Source organism: Prionailurus viverrinus, chromosome B1, assembly GCF_022837055.1.
Source record: "Prionailurus viverrinus isolate Anna chromosome B1, UM_Priviv_1.0, whole genome shotgun sequence".
NCBI classification, from domain to species: domain Eukaryota; kingdom Metazoa; phylum Chordata; class Mammalia; order Carnivora; family Felidae; genus Prionailurus; species Prionailurus viverrinus.
Window position 1 is genome coordinate 41268086 of NC_062564.1, and position 15645 is coordinate 41283730.

Sequence of the window (15645 nt, forward strand, 5' to 3'; positions counted from 1 at the left end):
AGCCAGGTCACGATCTCGCGGTCCGTGAGTTCGAGCCCCGCGTCAGGCTCTGGGCTGATGGCTCGGAGCCTGGAGCCTGTTTCCGATTCTGTGTCTCCCTCTCTCTCTGCCCCTCCCCCGTTCATGCTCTGTCTCTCTCTGTCCCAAAAATAAATAAACGTTGAAAAAAAAAAAAAAGAAATAGCTAAGATGGGAAATTGAATGTGTATTTTACAATATAGAAAAAAAGTGAATTTCTGAGGAAATCTAGATATTTGGAATTTTAGCCTCCCATGAAAAATTATATTAAAATTGCTATATAAGGTGCTTGCCTAACAATGTGCTCTGAAAGCTCTATGGTCAACTCGTGTACATCACAGAAGGAAGTTTGATGCATACGAGGATGGCACTAAAGTCACGTTGCTGGCTGGGGCCTGCACACAGAGTAAATACAGCTGACCTCGTTGCAAGGTCACAGCTGAAGCATGAGTATTGCTGGCAAACTGGCTTTTCCCGAGAAGTGCCTGCAGATCTGTAGACACTTCTCGGGAAAAGCCAGTTTGCTAACAACAAGCTTAGGATGAGGTATGATGCAATTATTTGAAGAAAACACGTCATGCGTCCATGATGAGTTTTTATCAATAGAGCAAAATACGAAGTGGAAAAGTTGAAGTCAATGTCACACTAAGCCACTTCACTTCCTTTGCTACTTGGTTTTGAAACCGAACTTCCCTTTACCTTCAAATGACTGATTTAAACCAGTCTTCCTTTAAAGAGGGGGCCTAGGAAATGGAGCAATTCACTCTGCGGCTTTCGTTCAGACCTTGAACTCCTCTGTGTGGCCTGGCACGTTCAGGGCAGGAGCCGGTGATGACGTAGAGCCCTGCTACTCAAAAGCGCAGCTCCTGGATCAGTAGCAAGAGCATAGCCTGTGAGCTGCTCAGGAAGGCAGAACTCCAGCCCCACCCCAGTCTTCCTGAATCGGAGTTGGCATCTAAAACGATCTCTGGGCAATTGGCGTTCATATTAAGGCTCTGGAGGCACTGTTCTGGCTAATAGTGTCATAGCCCACATCCCTCTGTAGGCTGCTCAGTGCAAGGCAGGCCATGGGGAGTGAGCCTGTACATGTGATCAGGAGGGGCACATGGGTTCTAGTCTCAGACTTACCACTGAACATCCACTTTCCACCTATGACTTACTACCAGCCCAGTCTCCTTCTCAGGACTGCTGTGAGGGCCAACAGGGATCCCTGCTAACAAAGCCCTACATGATCTGGGCCTAGCCTGCTCCTCAGACCCTCCTGTGTACCATTTTCCATTTTGCCCATTGTGTTCTGGGCACACTGACTGCAGCCAGAGCTCATTTCTGCCTCAGGGCTTTTGTACAATCTATTTTCTCTGCTGGGAATGACCTTCCTTTTGATCTGCGTGTCTGGCTCCTTCTTGGTGTTCAGGTCTCAGCCTAATTCAGTGAGATTCACTGAATTCGGTGAGAACCTCTTAACCCCAATCTAGTTACTCTCTAGGGAGTCACCCTGTTCCAATCCTCTGCAAAGCACTTACCCCATGTGAACAGTGACAGTGACTGTCTTATTCTGGGTTGGAGCCTCAGTGCCTTGAACTGTGCTGGCACACTGTATGCTCAATACATATTTGTTTTATACATGGCTGAAGAGGGTAAAGTCACTGTGGAAAAAACAAAGCACTGCATGAAATAGAAAATTTTTTTATTAATGAATAAAACCTTCCTTGCTTCCACTTTGTGATTTCTCTTGGAAATGATAACCATATTACATCGATTACTCTAAAAGCCTACATCATATAAATGAAAATCTGCTGCCTTCTCGTCAGCAAGGAAGGACTGGAATGCAGGTTCCTTTTTCTCATGTTTCAAGGAAAAGACGATTCATTCACTGTCTCTACATCCTCCCTTCAGGTATCCCTGTGATACTCACCCCTCATATTAGTTTAATTTCATCCACTTCCCTTGAGAAAGTAGAGCTAAAAACAGAAACGCTGCTGAGGTCACAAGATAGGATAGTTAATGTTGCTGTTAACATTCCTGGCCAAGAATGGCCAGATGGCCTGGAGGGTGGCTTGGCCAAGCTGCCTGAGATTCAGGGAAGGGTTGCAGCTTAGCAGCAGGGAGAACATCCTTCATTAGGCTACAAAATGAGAACTGCCCCGAGGCTCCTTCTGCCACAAAACAGACTTAATAATGGTTTATTGGTTTAGTTGTGATTCTCAGTTAGCCAGGACAGAAACTATTATAAGTCCAATATGAGAGGTTTCAGAAGGTTACTTCACACAATCTAGTGAGATACCCTAGAAGATATTTTATCTTCTGTTGGAACAGGCGCATAAAGGGAGAATCTCCAGGTCCCTGCCCAGCACGTGGAATCAGCAGAGCGATGGCTCCATCTACTGACTGTGGCTAAAACAGCAGTCAGGTTGTGTGGCCAGGGAGGTCCTTGAGCTCCTTCTCAATGCCCAAGGGATCCACAGCACTGCGGAGGAGATCTGCTGTCCTGAGAGACAAAGTGGGAAAAAGTTTCTAAATATTTCCTTTAAGGTTCCAGCCCATCATTCTTGTTTATTTATTTTTGATTTTAAATCAACTGAACAGCTCCAGAAGCCACCAGAGGTGCAATGGTTTTATAACGGATCAAGTGCTGTGAGCCTTCCTCCAAGTCAATCACATAGTCCCTGAAAAAGAAGGAAAAAAATGTATCCACAGAGCTGAGCTGGTGCCCCAATGGAGTAAGATTTCCCATGGTCAAGGACTCACCTCTGCTCGTCTGTTTCTGGTTCTACCAGTATGTTTTCCTGTCGTTCTTTCACTCTCAGAAACACGTATGAATCTAGATCTGGTTTGGGAACTGCCAGAGAAATGATAATGGAGTCAGAAAATGTTCAGCAGCTCACAAGATCAATACGGGAAAGTTGCTGGGATTAACTATCCCGAGCACTAAGGGACCCCTGATGTGAAAGCATTTTGGGGGAGGGGTAACTTTGAGGAGACATCTGGCTCTTTATGGAAACAGCACGCTTCCCATCCATGGTTTCACACAGCAACAGCTCGTGCAATAGATGACAATATGTAAAATGTGCTGGGAATCCCGCCACACACCATGGAAGACACAAGCAAGCGTAACACGTGGTCTCTTTGGAAAGGGCTACCAGCAGCATCTGATAAAGCCTCACAGTGGTGGCACATTCACTCAGGGAAGTGGGGAGAAAGGAGTCAATGCAGACTTAATGAGGGAAAGTGAGCCTGGGAGGTAATACCAAGGGCCAAGGTAGAAATATACATGACGTTCTGGGAGGACAGAGTGTATAAATCTAGTGAGCAATATTTTTATACAAGGGAGTGGGAGGAGGGAGAATGAAAAAGACTGGGTGATGGGATAGTCTTGAATGTCAGACTACGGAATACAGGCTTTCACTGTAAGTGGTCCTTCACTGGCTGATTACAGGGTAAGAGGCTGTTGCCTCTTCCACCATCAGCCAACATTTCACGTAAGGAGGTGCCCTGTGCTGGGTCACTCGACAGCTCTTCACTTCCCAGAGCTCCATGTGTGCCCAGAGGACTCCCATCAGCTGCAGGTTCTGAGAACCTACTGGATAACTCTCAGTTCTAAGAGGCTAGCTCAGCATTCATGTTGCCCTTGATTCCCTCACCCACAGGTGGGGGTTCAGGATAATTGGCTCAAAGGTGTAAGGGGGTTCCCCGGGCCGCTCCACAGTTTGGGGCCTGCCAAAGAGACTCCAACTTCACAGGGTCAGTTGCCCCCACTGAGCAGCTACTCATTCTAGGGAACCCAGCTTAGATTTCAAAATACCTTCCCCCACTCTGCCAGTGGGGTCTACGGTACTCCAGAGGTCTGAGGGGGACTCAGGGCACCTGGGCTAACTAAGCACGACTGATTTCACTGGGGCAGGCGGATCCCCCTGCAAGCTTCCAATTCCAGGGGGCCTGGTTCTAGTCCTTGGAAGGGATCTGGGGCAAGTGGCATGTGAGTGTTTTAGAATGTGTCCGCCAGCAGTGAGTAGAATTCAGTTCAAGTCAGTTTCAGGAATTCAGAAGCATGCTCATGGCTGTTTGAATCAACCAGATGCGATAGCACTGGGCAATGATTAGGGATACGGTCCTTGCTTCATTCCTATTCTTCCAAGGTGCAGACAAAAGTGACCGAACTGGACACGGACTGGAGCTTTTGTTTTCCTCAGGCAGGTCCACCAACTGACCACTTCAGAGTTCCACAAATCTGCTATGGGTCTGCCTTGCTCCTGGTGTCATAGGCTGCACTGTGTCCCCTCAACACTCATTTGTTGAAGCCCTAAGCCCAGTCCTTCAGAATGGGAATGTATTTGGAAACAGCCTTTAAAGAGGTAATTAAGCTGAAATGAGACCATTAGGGTAGGCCTAGTCCAGGCTGACTGGTGTCCTTATAAGAAGAGGAGGAGACATGAGGGGTTTGTGTGCACAGAGCGGCAGCCATGGAGGAGGCCCCAGAGGAAACCAAGCCTGCTAGCACCCCAATCGCAGGCTTCTGGCCTAGAGAAAATAAATGTTTTTTAAGCCCTCCAGTCTTCGTACTTCATTATAGCAGCCTGAGCTGACTGAGACGCCCGGGCAACCATCCTCCTGCCACAGGGCTCACAGAGTGGCCCCCAGCACAGGATGTGTGGGAGATGAATTCCCAGGGCTCAGTTGTACTTGAACTTGTGGACTCAGCACATTACATGCAGGTTGTGAACAAGGTGGATCCCAGAGAACGGTTCATTTGGCCTGGCAATTTTGCTGGATGAGGTTCTGCTGGGATATGTCAAGCTGCCAACAGCTGAGGGCCATGGACTTTAACCTACACGTCAGGGGTCCCCAACTGGCTGATCCAGGGTTGAGCGTGACTACCGTAACTCCCTTCCCTTGGCTCAGCAGGATGTTTGGGGGACTGTGCGAGATGGGCACAAAGGTAGCTTTGGCTGGGTTTCTCTTCTCCTGGCTGCCTTCCCTTTCTCCTCTCGCTCTCAGCCCTGCTCCCCTTTCCATGAGACACCCCACACAACAAAAAATACTGGAAGCCCTTCCTCTGGGTGGCTGGGAAGTGAGTGGCAATCACTGAAGGTCTGTTTAGCCTATTTAACTCCTCCTTGGTAGCTAGGGAGTCCCTGCATGGGTTGGAATCTGTGGAAAAGTACGAGCCCCTTGAATGTAGAGACCTTTGCCTCCTCAGTCTCAGAAAAGTGTAGCATGCTGTGGATGCCCAGCAGATACCGACTGAAGGAATGAATGACTGAACATGAGCAAGTCTACATTTTTAATGGCAGTCATAAGAATTTCAGCCTAAGCTGAAGACCACAAAAGTCATGCTGAAATGGCTACCCTTACACCTGCTTTTAATGATTTGTTTTTAACGCACAACACTTCCTCTCTTCCCTCTTCTGCTTATCTACAATACTTACTTTTCCAGGCTTGAGAGTAAACATGAAGATCTTATTCCAAGGCACCTGAAGCTATGTCTGAAAAGAGAGCGTTCTGCTCACCTGACCTCAAGAGGTCCACCATCTGTAAGTTAGGAGGCATATGCTTTAAGGCAACATTCTTGAGGTACGTCTCTGTGTTAGCCATGTACCTGAAAGACAGGAATCCAAATTGCTGTGACCACATGACTGGCAGGAGCTGCCGGGTTGGTGGACGCACACCAGTGGCCCAGCCATCGGATCCATGGAGACAACCACCAAAACTCATGCTCACAAGCCAGGGAAAGAAAGCAGTCCCCCTGTGTCCTGCTTACTCACTGTTTGGCAAAGACCAGCTCCTCTGGAGAAAGGCTAGATAGCTCCCCTTCGTGGGCTGTTTTCTCCTTTTCGAGGATATGAGGGAAAAACTTCTCTATCTGAGGATAAATAAAAATCGTGAAAATGTGTCAGGATTCAAGAGTCAAATATACTAGTTTTCTGAAATGGGTTGAGGTTAATCTAGAATTGACTTCAAAAAATGGCAAGTCTTGGGGCGCCTGGGTGGCTCAGTCGGTTAAGCATCTGGACTTCAGCTCAGGTCATGATCCTGTGGTTCGTGAGTTTGAGCCCCATGTTGGGCTCTCACGCCGTCAGCACAGAGCCCACTTCAGATCCTCTGTCCCCCTCTCTTTCTGCCCCTCCCCTGCTCACTCTCTCAAAAAATCAAATAAACATTTAAAAAAAAAAAAAAAGCAAGTCTTCATGGTCATGACCCTTTCTAGACTTTCAAGATTTCAAGAAGGCAGGTTTCAAAGAATTCCGAGCAAAGATAAGTGCTCTAAAAAGGAAGACCATTTAAAAAGGATGAGAGGAGGGGTGCCTGCGTGGCTCAGTCGGTTAAGCATACGACTTTGGCTCAGGTCATGATCTCGCGGTCCGTGAGTTCGAGCCCCGCATCGGGCTCTGTGCTGATAGCTCAGAGCCTGGAGCCTGCTTCGGATTCTGTGTCTCCCTCTCTCTCTGCCCCTCCCCTGTTCATGCTCTGTCTCTCTCTGTCTCAAAAATAATAAATAAACATTAAAAAAATAAATAAAAATAAATTAAAAGGATGAGAGGCTTTCATGAAAGAAAATATGAAAATACAGCTGTAAATGATATTTATGAGGGAGACAGGGGATATCACTTAACATTTCTAGGTAACTGTAAAGGTTGTTTTCTATGAGATAGAACATAAAAAAGCTGGAAAGATGAATACAGAATGCACAAGCAGACAGAATAGTGACTCTTAATTATAAGAATATAACTAGCAAGGATGAAGTCCACAATGAGGCAAGCTTGGAAAAAATGTGGAAGGAAATGCAAGTAGGGAAATGACAATGGGAAGGACCTGGAGCCGAGATAAATGAGCGCTTATCTGTTAAAAGGAGTTTAAGTTTTGCAATTTCATTGCAAAGTTAGACGACCTCAGAACTATAGCTGAATGTCAAGTTATCAGGGTCAATTTGACACTGGCGACAAGATGGGTACAAAATAATTTCTGAAACTGGTTTTCCTTTGGTCATTATTCCCTGGCCAACTGATGCAAACGACTCTGCAGGACTGCCATGTTGTAATTCAACGGGGCACCATCCACACAGCTGATAAACAGACTATAAATGTGTTCTCAGAAGTGTGCAACACATGTTCCATTCATGCTTCTCCAGAATAATCTTTTGTCCTCTTTACTCTTTAGCTACCCTGATATTGGTTTTTGCAGCACCTTCAGGCCCTGGATTCTCCCAGGCCCCAGCCCAACTTCTCCCCCAAGACACTCAATCTATATTACAAACTGCACTGCCTTAACACCCACAGGCATCTCCATGTCAAACCTTCATGAGCCGACATCGCAAGTAGCTGCTAAGGACATAGCGGATCCTCTCCATCTCCATTCGATGGATACTGACCTTCAGGTCCCCTTTCTTGGCTCTCCTGAGATTTTCTTCCTGTTAAAAGAGAAAATGAAGTGTATAAAAAACATGATATTCAGACTAAGGACCTTCTTTGTTTAATCTGCACAATTCCACAGGGACTATCATCCCTGGCAGTGTTGAGGACTCAAAGACTACATTTAGGTCAAAGGAGAACCAAAAAACTCCTGAGAGTTCTCATTTGCATACACAAATAATATAGATGTGACTACAGCCTCATTATAACAAGTTCAAACAATTCTCATTTACTTTTAGAAAACAACCATCTGAATTAAATCTGAATATGGTCAGTCAGAAGGGCCTAGAAGAATTCTGGTCTAATTGTAAAGGAGAGAGTATAGCAGAAAAAATGTCCAAGAGCAGTGTTAAATCACCAGTTGAGAAATGATAAAATACCAATGTTTTAAAGGTACTCTGAGGCTGATAAGGACTTAAGCTCAGCTCATGAAAGCCAAGGGCCACAAACTCAAGTGTCTGTGGGGGTCAGGCAGGCAAGGTATCTGAGAAAGGTGGGCAGTTAGGGACTGTGGGGAGCAGATAGCACATGAAAAGGGGGGGGTTGCCCTTACCCAGCTCTGGTCAGCTGTTCTCATATAGAAATGTGGGTCTGGTATTGACAGGGTTTTAGACTTTTCAGGGAGAGCTGATGTCTAGATATTCAAAGGAACACTCATGCTTTATAAATGTAGGTAACCAACTCAATATTAAAAACAAAACAAAACAAAACAAAACAAAACAAAACAAGGCTGGGCCAAACAAAAAAGACTACAAACAAAACAGGTTACAACCTCTCACTATGCTGACAAACCCTTTTAAAGTTCTCTTCCTTTGTAACCCTGACATAAGCAATTCTTACCATGTGGTCTAGCTGTTCCATGACACATTCTACAATTTCAGACTTGCTTTCCAGCAGCTCGGGGGCAAACTTTTCATTCATCCAGGCCTAAAAAACAATGCCCCCCCCCCATATATATCAGTATCATTCACAATGGAGCAAAATACCCTGTGAGTCTGTACATATCCCATGAAAACCACAGCTATTTCCGACAAAGAAAACTGTTTGCCTGTGAGTTGGAAATACTGGAAATGCTTTCAAAACAAGCTACGTTTATGATAGCTTTTCTATTTTTTTAGTAGGTAGGCTGTGTTTACAATCTTATAGTTAACCGACATTACAAAAAAAGAAAAATCACTTCATTCCAAAAATGTTGTCAGTATGATACCTACTACTGAGAGTAACACCACCTGGTGTTCAAACTGTACCTTTCACCAAATAACAACACATTTCTACTTCTTCACCTGCTACTTCCCACCAGGGGGCACCAGCACCATTCTATTGTAAGAGATGAAGTAACACATAAATCCACACATCTCCTCATTCTTGAAGCTTAGAGCCAATTTACAAATACTTTTTCATTCATCACTATACCATCTGAGAGGAAATGGATACAGTTATCCTTATCTTATTAACGAGAAAACACAGATTATTTACTAACTGCCTAAAAGTATAGAGGATCACAATATAAAAGGATATTCATCTATTAAATAGTTTTGGAACAAGAGGTTAAATCCTTAATTTATGTATGACTCAGGCCCAGATGCTTGGTACATTTCAGAAATTACCAAGGCTTAGAGAACTGAAATATCCACAAGTGACTGAGGAAAACTAATCTTCTCTTTCAATTACAGGAAATTTAGTTTCAGCATAGCTCAGAATTACATGCCAATCAGGCTCACTTTATTCCTTTTGATGTCCTTGAGTCTCTGCATCTCCAATTATCACCATGAAGACACATTATTAAATACTAGGTACTGGTACTATCATAAAAATGTTTCTCACATGCTCAAGCACCTGCAACCAGTCTGTATTTTCTTTTTAAAAAAAATTTTTTTTTAACGTTTATTTATTTTTGAGACAGAGAGAGACAGAGCATGAACGGGGGAGGGTCAGAGCGAGGGAGACACAGAATCTGAAACAGGCTCCAGGCTCTGAGCTGTCAGCACAGAGCCCGACGTGGGGCTCGAACTCACGGACTGCGAGATCATGACCTGAGCTGAAGTCAGACGCTTAACCGACTGAGCCACCCAGGCTCCCCGACAGTCTGTATTTTCAAGTAGCATTATACGTGAGGAAAGCCCAAATTGTCATACAGGACTAATAAAGCAGGAGTTTTTCTTTTTAACTGATTTTATTAAATACTGAATAGGTACAGTAATATTTAGTACATACAACAGGAATGGAAATATAAATGCCTGTGTGCACAGAACTTCATTAACACGTATTATCATTACTTTAAAAGTCTCTGTGGCTCCCTCCCTCTTCAAAGGTATTCGTTAGCCTGACCTTAGTATTTAATTTTCTCCACAGTGTCACTACATTTGTTTGTATCTCTACATAACAATTCCCAATGATTTCAAAGAAAATGAAAGCACTTTCTGGGTATACACTGGGGTGAAATGGGGTAGATATGAGGGAGATTTCTCATTGACATTATGAAATTATTTTGATAAAAATGTATAAAACATTAGGAGAAAATCTATAGAAGTGTAAAACCTTCAAAAAAAAGTTTTTAATATATTTAGTGAGAAACTTACATTTAAATCCATGGGCTTTTTTTTAACAATCAGGTTCTATGTTTGAAATAGCTGTATCTGGTTCCTGATCAAAAATTTTAATGACAAGCTGTTCATCATTATGGACTAAATTGTGTCCCCAATCCATATGTTCAAGTCCTAACTCCTAGCACCTCTGAATGTGCCTGTATTTGGAAATAAGGTCTTTACAGAGATAATCAAGTTAAAATGAGGTCATTAGGTGAGCCCTAATCCAGTGACCTATGTCCTTACAAGAGGAGGAACTCTGAACACAGACACACATGGCAGATCATGTGAAAACACAGGGAGAAGATGGCCATCTACAGGCCCAGGAGAGAAGCTGCAGAAGAAACATACAGTGCCATCACCTTGATTTCAGACTTCTGGCCTCCAGAGATGAGAAAATACAGGTCTGTTATTTAATCCACCCAATCTGTGGCGCTTCATTATACAGCTTTAGCAAACTAATACAATCATTAAAATGAGAAAATCTGCACTGTAGGCAATAACTTTTAAATCATTTTTTTAACAGGTATTCATGAGTATCCTATACATGATTCCGGAGCTGTGTTTATCAATGGCCCGTCAGGCTGCTCCTCAGGCCATGCTGTGCAGCCTCTGAGTCTGTGTCCGGCTCCGGCAGCTGTCCAGGTGGTGGACCCATGCCATGGCATACTCGGGGCACTGCAACGGAGCTTCAGGCCTGAGACGTGAGGCATACTCACCTTCCGCCAACCGGGGCTGTGTTGTCAGACCCCACTATCCTCAGGCTTCCTTCCAAGGAGCCCCTCGTACCCAAAAGAGGCAACCAGCCTGGGTTGCCTCTGGCTGTCCCAGAGGGTAGATGGTCAACATGATGAGGCACGGCAGTGCACCAGTGTGTGCCACAAGCTCGGCCTCAAACAATAGTTTTGGAAATGGTGGAGCTTAACATAAATCGTTTCTTCAAAAACTTACTTTTTATTGTTCTACATTATTCTCTTGAGAGTGACCCATGTTGTCGCAGGAGCTACCTTTCACTCATTTTATTGCTGGTTTTTTTCCTGCTGTGTGTGTGTGTGTGTGTGTGTGTGTGTGTGTGTGTACACACACATATCTCATGATTTTTATTCATTCTATTGTTGACGGATATTTGGGCTATTTTTGGTTTTTAACTTTTGCAAGCAATACTATTAACGTTTTGTGCATGTCTCCTGGAAGTTTTCTCTAGGGTTGTCCCTGGGAGTAGAATGATTAGGACACAAGATATGTATGCTTTCAACCTGACAATACAAGAACAAATTATTTTCCAAAGTGCACCAATTCACCACAGTATATACAGGTGTGCAAATGGCCCTACGTCCTTGCTTTATATTATTCACCTTTTTCATTTCTGCCTATCTGATGGGTATGAAATGGTATCTCCTTGGGATTTAAATCTTCATGTTCCTGATCACTAAAAAGATTGAACATCTTTTTCAAGGTATTACTGGCCCTCCGGGTTTCCACTTCTGGGAGATGCCTGTTCGGACTTCATTTTTTCTATTGAGTAGTTTGTAAAGTTTGTTTAGATACTGTGGATACTAATATTGTGAACAATTTTCTCCCAGTTTTGCAGCATGTCTTTTTACTGTCATCAAGATGTAAAAAAAAAAAAAAAAGTTTTTAATTTTAATGCAGTTGAATGTATCTGTTTTTTCCTTTATGCTTTGTGCTTTTGGACTTTTGTTTAATGAATCCTTTCCTAACAAACAGGGGCTCTTAAACTAGGTGAGCAGATTTCAGGGTGTCTGTGAATCTCCTGAAATTATATGTAAAATTTCTGCATGTGTGTGTATGCATATATTATTCTGGACAAAAGAGCCAGTTTTCACCAGATTTTCAAAAAGGTCTGTGATATAAAAACAAATTAAGAATTACTCCTTAATTATCATCACAGATTATCATATAAGGATACAGTTTTAAAATTATCCTTCTTTTGTCACTCATAACATGCATGGTAGGACAGAATGAATACTAAAGTAACAAACATGAGGCAGTTCTGGAAAGGGGCTGTTAAAGGGAGAAGACAAGAATAAGGCAACGAGTGTAGTAGTTGAAGAGCACACATTTTGGAGTCAAAGAGACTTGATTCACATTGGACAGTAACACCTACATTATTGGATTATTGTAAGAATTATTACTACTCACAGCTAACATTGAGTGCTTATCTTGTGTCAAACAATATACTAAGTGTTTTACATATATCATTTCATTTAACCCTCACAGCAACTCTATGAAATAACCACCTTTATTAATGCGTACCTGCTCCAGGCTTTCAATGAGCTCTGCAGGAGTCAGGACCACCTCTTCACTACCCCCATCAGAGTCCTGTGCTGTGGGGTCCAGTTCCTCTGTCATCTTCTCTGAAACCAGGAACCTAATGGGAATAAAAGAACCAATACCCTGCAATGTGTTTTCCATATATTTGCAATAATATGCAACTGTATATCTACAACTGGTGTTACAGAGGCTCCTTGGCAGTGGCTAGTCAATTCACAGGCTTTGAATTTTTCCAACTCTTTGCCTCTTCTTTTGAACCTTAAGTCAGGTATCAGTTCCCCAAAGAGGTCACCCCTTAAAAAGTGTTTCCAGGTACATCTCGAATCAAGCATCTATCACACCAGGCAGTAACTGTTTGTCTTCCTGGTAGAAGTCCTTTCCTTGCGGGCTGTGTTCACTTCAGTTCAAATATAAATCACGCATCTGCTTTGTCCCCGGCACTTGTAAGTACTGGGACATCATTACCTGTGTACTCCTGCGCTTGGCGCCGTGCTTAACTCACAGCAGACACTTAAACCTGTTGGAAGAACTAATGAATGCTTAATTTCCTAGAGCCACAAGGCCCAGCAACATCAGACCAGTGATCCCAAAGGCTAAGAAGGTGGGTGGCGGGGACGAGAGGATGCCCTCGGAGAATCCGGGAAAGTGAGCATGTTCCTCTCGTCTCTCGGTGCCACAGGAGCACAGTTATCCCCTCCTCCAACACACACACACACACACACACACACACACACACACACACCCACACACACACCCAGATGTCCCACTCGCCCACTTGGATGCTCACCTGGGCACCGGGGAGGCAGAGAGGCACTCTGAGGTAGCAGGCGGTACTGGAAAATCTTGGGGAGCTGCCCCAGATTCCCAAGGAGCAACTGGCGGCGGAACGACAATCTCAAGGCCTTTCCCGGATGTAGCCGACCCTTCTCAACTCCCGCGCTCTTCTCCCAAACTTACCGCCCCCGCACGACGTCACCACGCTCGGGTGGCGCTGACCAATCACGGCCGGGGGCGGGGACTCGGCTCTCCGCGTCTAGCGCGCCCTGCGGCCTCAGGAAAGGAGGTGAGCCCAGCCCACCTCGCTCGGCCGCCTTCCTGTGCGTTCGCGTCTGACACCGCCCAGGGAAGGTCTGGAGGGGGCGCCTCGTGACTGCGGGAGTGCGTCGGAGGCAGCCTTCGGGTCCCTGGGATGCAATGCCCCGAGAGCGCGCCCTGGCCAGCAGGGAGGCCATCAACAGAAATGGGCTTTGTTAAAATCAGGCCACTTCCGTCTCTTGGGTCATCTTCTCTGCCCACCGCTCTTGTGGCTCTCTGGTTCCTTCATTCTTGCCAGGGCTTCACTGTGGCCACTACGTCCAGGTCTAAAAACCTTGAGGCTAGTGGTTCTTAAAGGGTGGTACCAGACCACAAGCAGCAACATTGCCGGGAAACCCGTGAGAAATGCACATTCTCAGGCCTGACCTAGACCTACTGAGTCAGAAATTCTGGGGGTGTTTCAACAGGCTCTCCAAGCAAAACTAACGCAGGTGAGGTTGGAGAACGCTGCTTTAGGCTATGCTTCTATCCTAGCTGCTTCACTCTCCAGGTTTTGACATTTACTGTACTGCTATGCCTTCTACATTTTTTAAAATGGTTATTTATTTATTTTGAGAGAGAGAGAGAGAGCACTCAGGGAGGGGCAGAGAAAGAATCCCAAGCAGGCTCCACGCTGTCAGTGCAGAGCCCAACATAGGGTTCAATCCCACCAAGGGTGAGATCATGACTTGACCCGAAATCAACAGTCCGTTCCTTAACCTGCTGAGACACCCAGGCGCCCCATCTACCTTTAATGTAGGACAAAAGCATATGTATGTATATATATTTTTTCTTTGCGTGATGTCAGGTTTTCTCTGAATTGCTGATTCTGTCCCTCTGCTCTGTTTTCTGTGCAAAGTGCCAGTCGCTGCTCCCCTGAAGTGTCACTTCCCCAGCAGTCAGAAGACTCTTTTCCTTGTGATGTTTCCTATGCCATACTCATATTAGAAAAAGAAGTTTGGCTAATTGACAGGTGGGTAGTACCTGCCTGATTACAACCATATTTTGAAAATGGAATATACTGATTGGAAGAGTGGGAGTATTTACAAAGGGCTATAGAAGCTGGGGGGACATCAAAGAGGGATTCCAAAAGGAAGGGACATTTACATTTGAGCTTGTCTTCTCAGAATGAGTTTTGTTAGTGACAAATGGATGGCCTTTTCAAGGTCCCTTTCAACTCTGTTTCAATGGTTTGGTAGTCCAGTGGTTTTCAGTCATTGTCGTTATGTTTTCCAAAGACAGATGCTCTGGTATAGATCTCATCCCATATACTCTTCTTACGATGTTGATGCTCTTCCACCGAGAGGTGGGGGTCTGTGTTCTTGCCTCTTAAATCTGGGAAGACCTTCTGAGACCACTATAGAAATGTAAAGATGGATGGAAATCAAGATGTAAACCCTTCAGCAAGGCTTGACTTTCAACTGAACAAATTTTTCTTTTCCTAATTCTTGAAGCCTTCTCCTCCCCTTCACTTGTTTTTCTGTAGAATCCTTTGTTCCAGGAACTTGGTATTGATGCTGACATCTCACTGATCTCAGTGCATACTCAGAAATGAGACTGGGATGGCCAGTGCCAGTGCTAGTCATGAGACCAGCTTGAGGGCATAATGAAGGTGGCTGGCAGCATGTACCAGATTCCTATTGAAACTACCTTGATCCTGTATTTTCTTGTGAAACCCTTCAGCCTTTTACTGTGGGTGGGCTTGCAGTCCTGGGGGACATTAGCCTGCTGCAGCCTCTATTCCCTGGCAGAGTAATAAACTATCTTCCTTCTTTGTACCCAAACTCTGTATTCATGTTACATATTTTGGCTCTGGAGCCAAGAGGTCAGTTTTTGACAACACTTTGTAATTGGCTTGATCAGGAGAATGTGGCAGAAGTGATGCTGAATGACCTCCAGAGTTAAGTCACATATGGTTGTGCAGGCTCCACATGATTCTCTTTCTTGAGCTACATCTCTTGGGAGCAATGAGCTGATACACAAGCTTGGGTCTCCTGTAGCTGCCATGCTGAAAGGTCCACATGGAAAGGTCACATGGAGATAGAGACTGCTGTCTGACGAGCCACAGCAGTCCCATGTTCTGTCCTCCAGATGCCTGAGTTGAGTGACCCTTGAGATGATTCTAACTCTCAGACTGTGAGCAATCCCAGCTAACATGGAGAGATGAGCTGTCCCTGCAGAACTCTGCCTGGATTGCAGATTTGTGAGCCAAATATTGTTTTCAGCTCCTAAGTTTTGGGGTGGTTTATTGTGCAGATTTAGATGAT

At 44.7% G+C, this 15645-nt stretch overlaps 1 protein-coding gene across 2 annotated transcripts; it reads right to left on the reverse strand.

Annotated features, from left to right (window-relative positions):
* Window positions 1-1688: 1688 nt before the first annotated feature.
* On the reverse strand, window positions 1689-13395 carry GINS4 (GINS complex subunit 4). Of its 2 annotated transcripts, XM_047857012.1 has the most exons (8): window positions 13092-13390; window positions 12287-12401; window positions 8265-8351; window positions 7310-7423; window positions 5781-5878; window positions 5526-5614; window positions 2767-2857; window positions 1689-2684 (listed from the first exon to the last, which is right to left on the reverse strand). In XM_047857012.1, exons 2-8 carry the CDS (start codon window positions 12380-12382, stop codon window positions 2588-2590), a joined length of 672 nt encoding a protein of 223 aa, XP_047712968.1. In that variant the 5' UTR covers window positions 12383-12401; window positions 13092-13390; the 3' UTR covers window positions 1689-2587. The 2 variants fall into 2 exon arrangements, with proteins under 2 accessions (XP_047712968.1, XP_047712970.1); XM_047857014.1 differs by lacking the exon at window positions 8265-8351 and having other exon boundaries at window positions 13092-13395.
* Between the last annotated feature and the right edge of the window lie 2250 nt (window positions 13396-15645).

Coding starts and splice junctions, on each gene's coding strand:
- GINS4 (XM_047857012.1), bottom strand. CDS start 12,382: ATGACAGAGGAACTGGACCCCACAGCACAGGACTCTGATGGGGGTAGT. Junction 7,424..8,264: donor TGGAACAGCTAGACCACATG/GTAAGAATTGCT, acceptor CTCTTTTAACAG/GAAGAAAATCTCAGGAGAGC. Junction 2,685..2,766: donor CCAGAAACAGACGAGCAGAG/GTGAGTCCTTGA, acceptor CTTCTTTTTCAG/GGACTATGTGATTGACTTGG.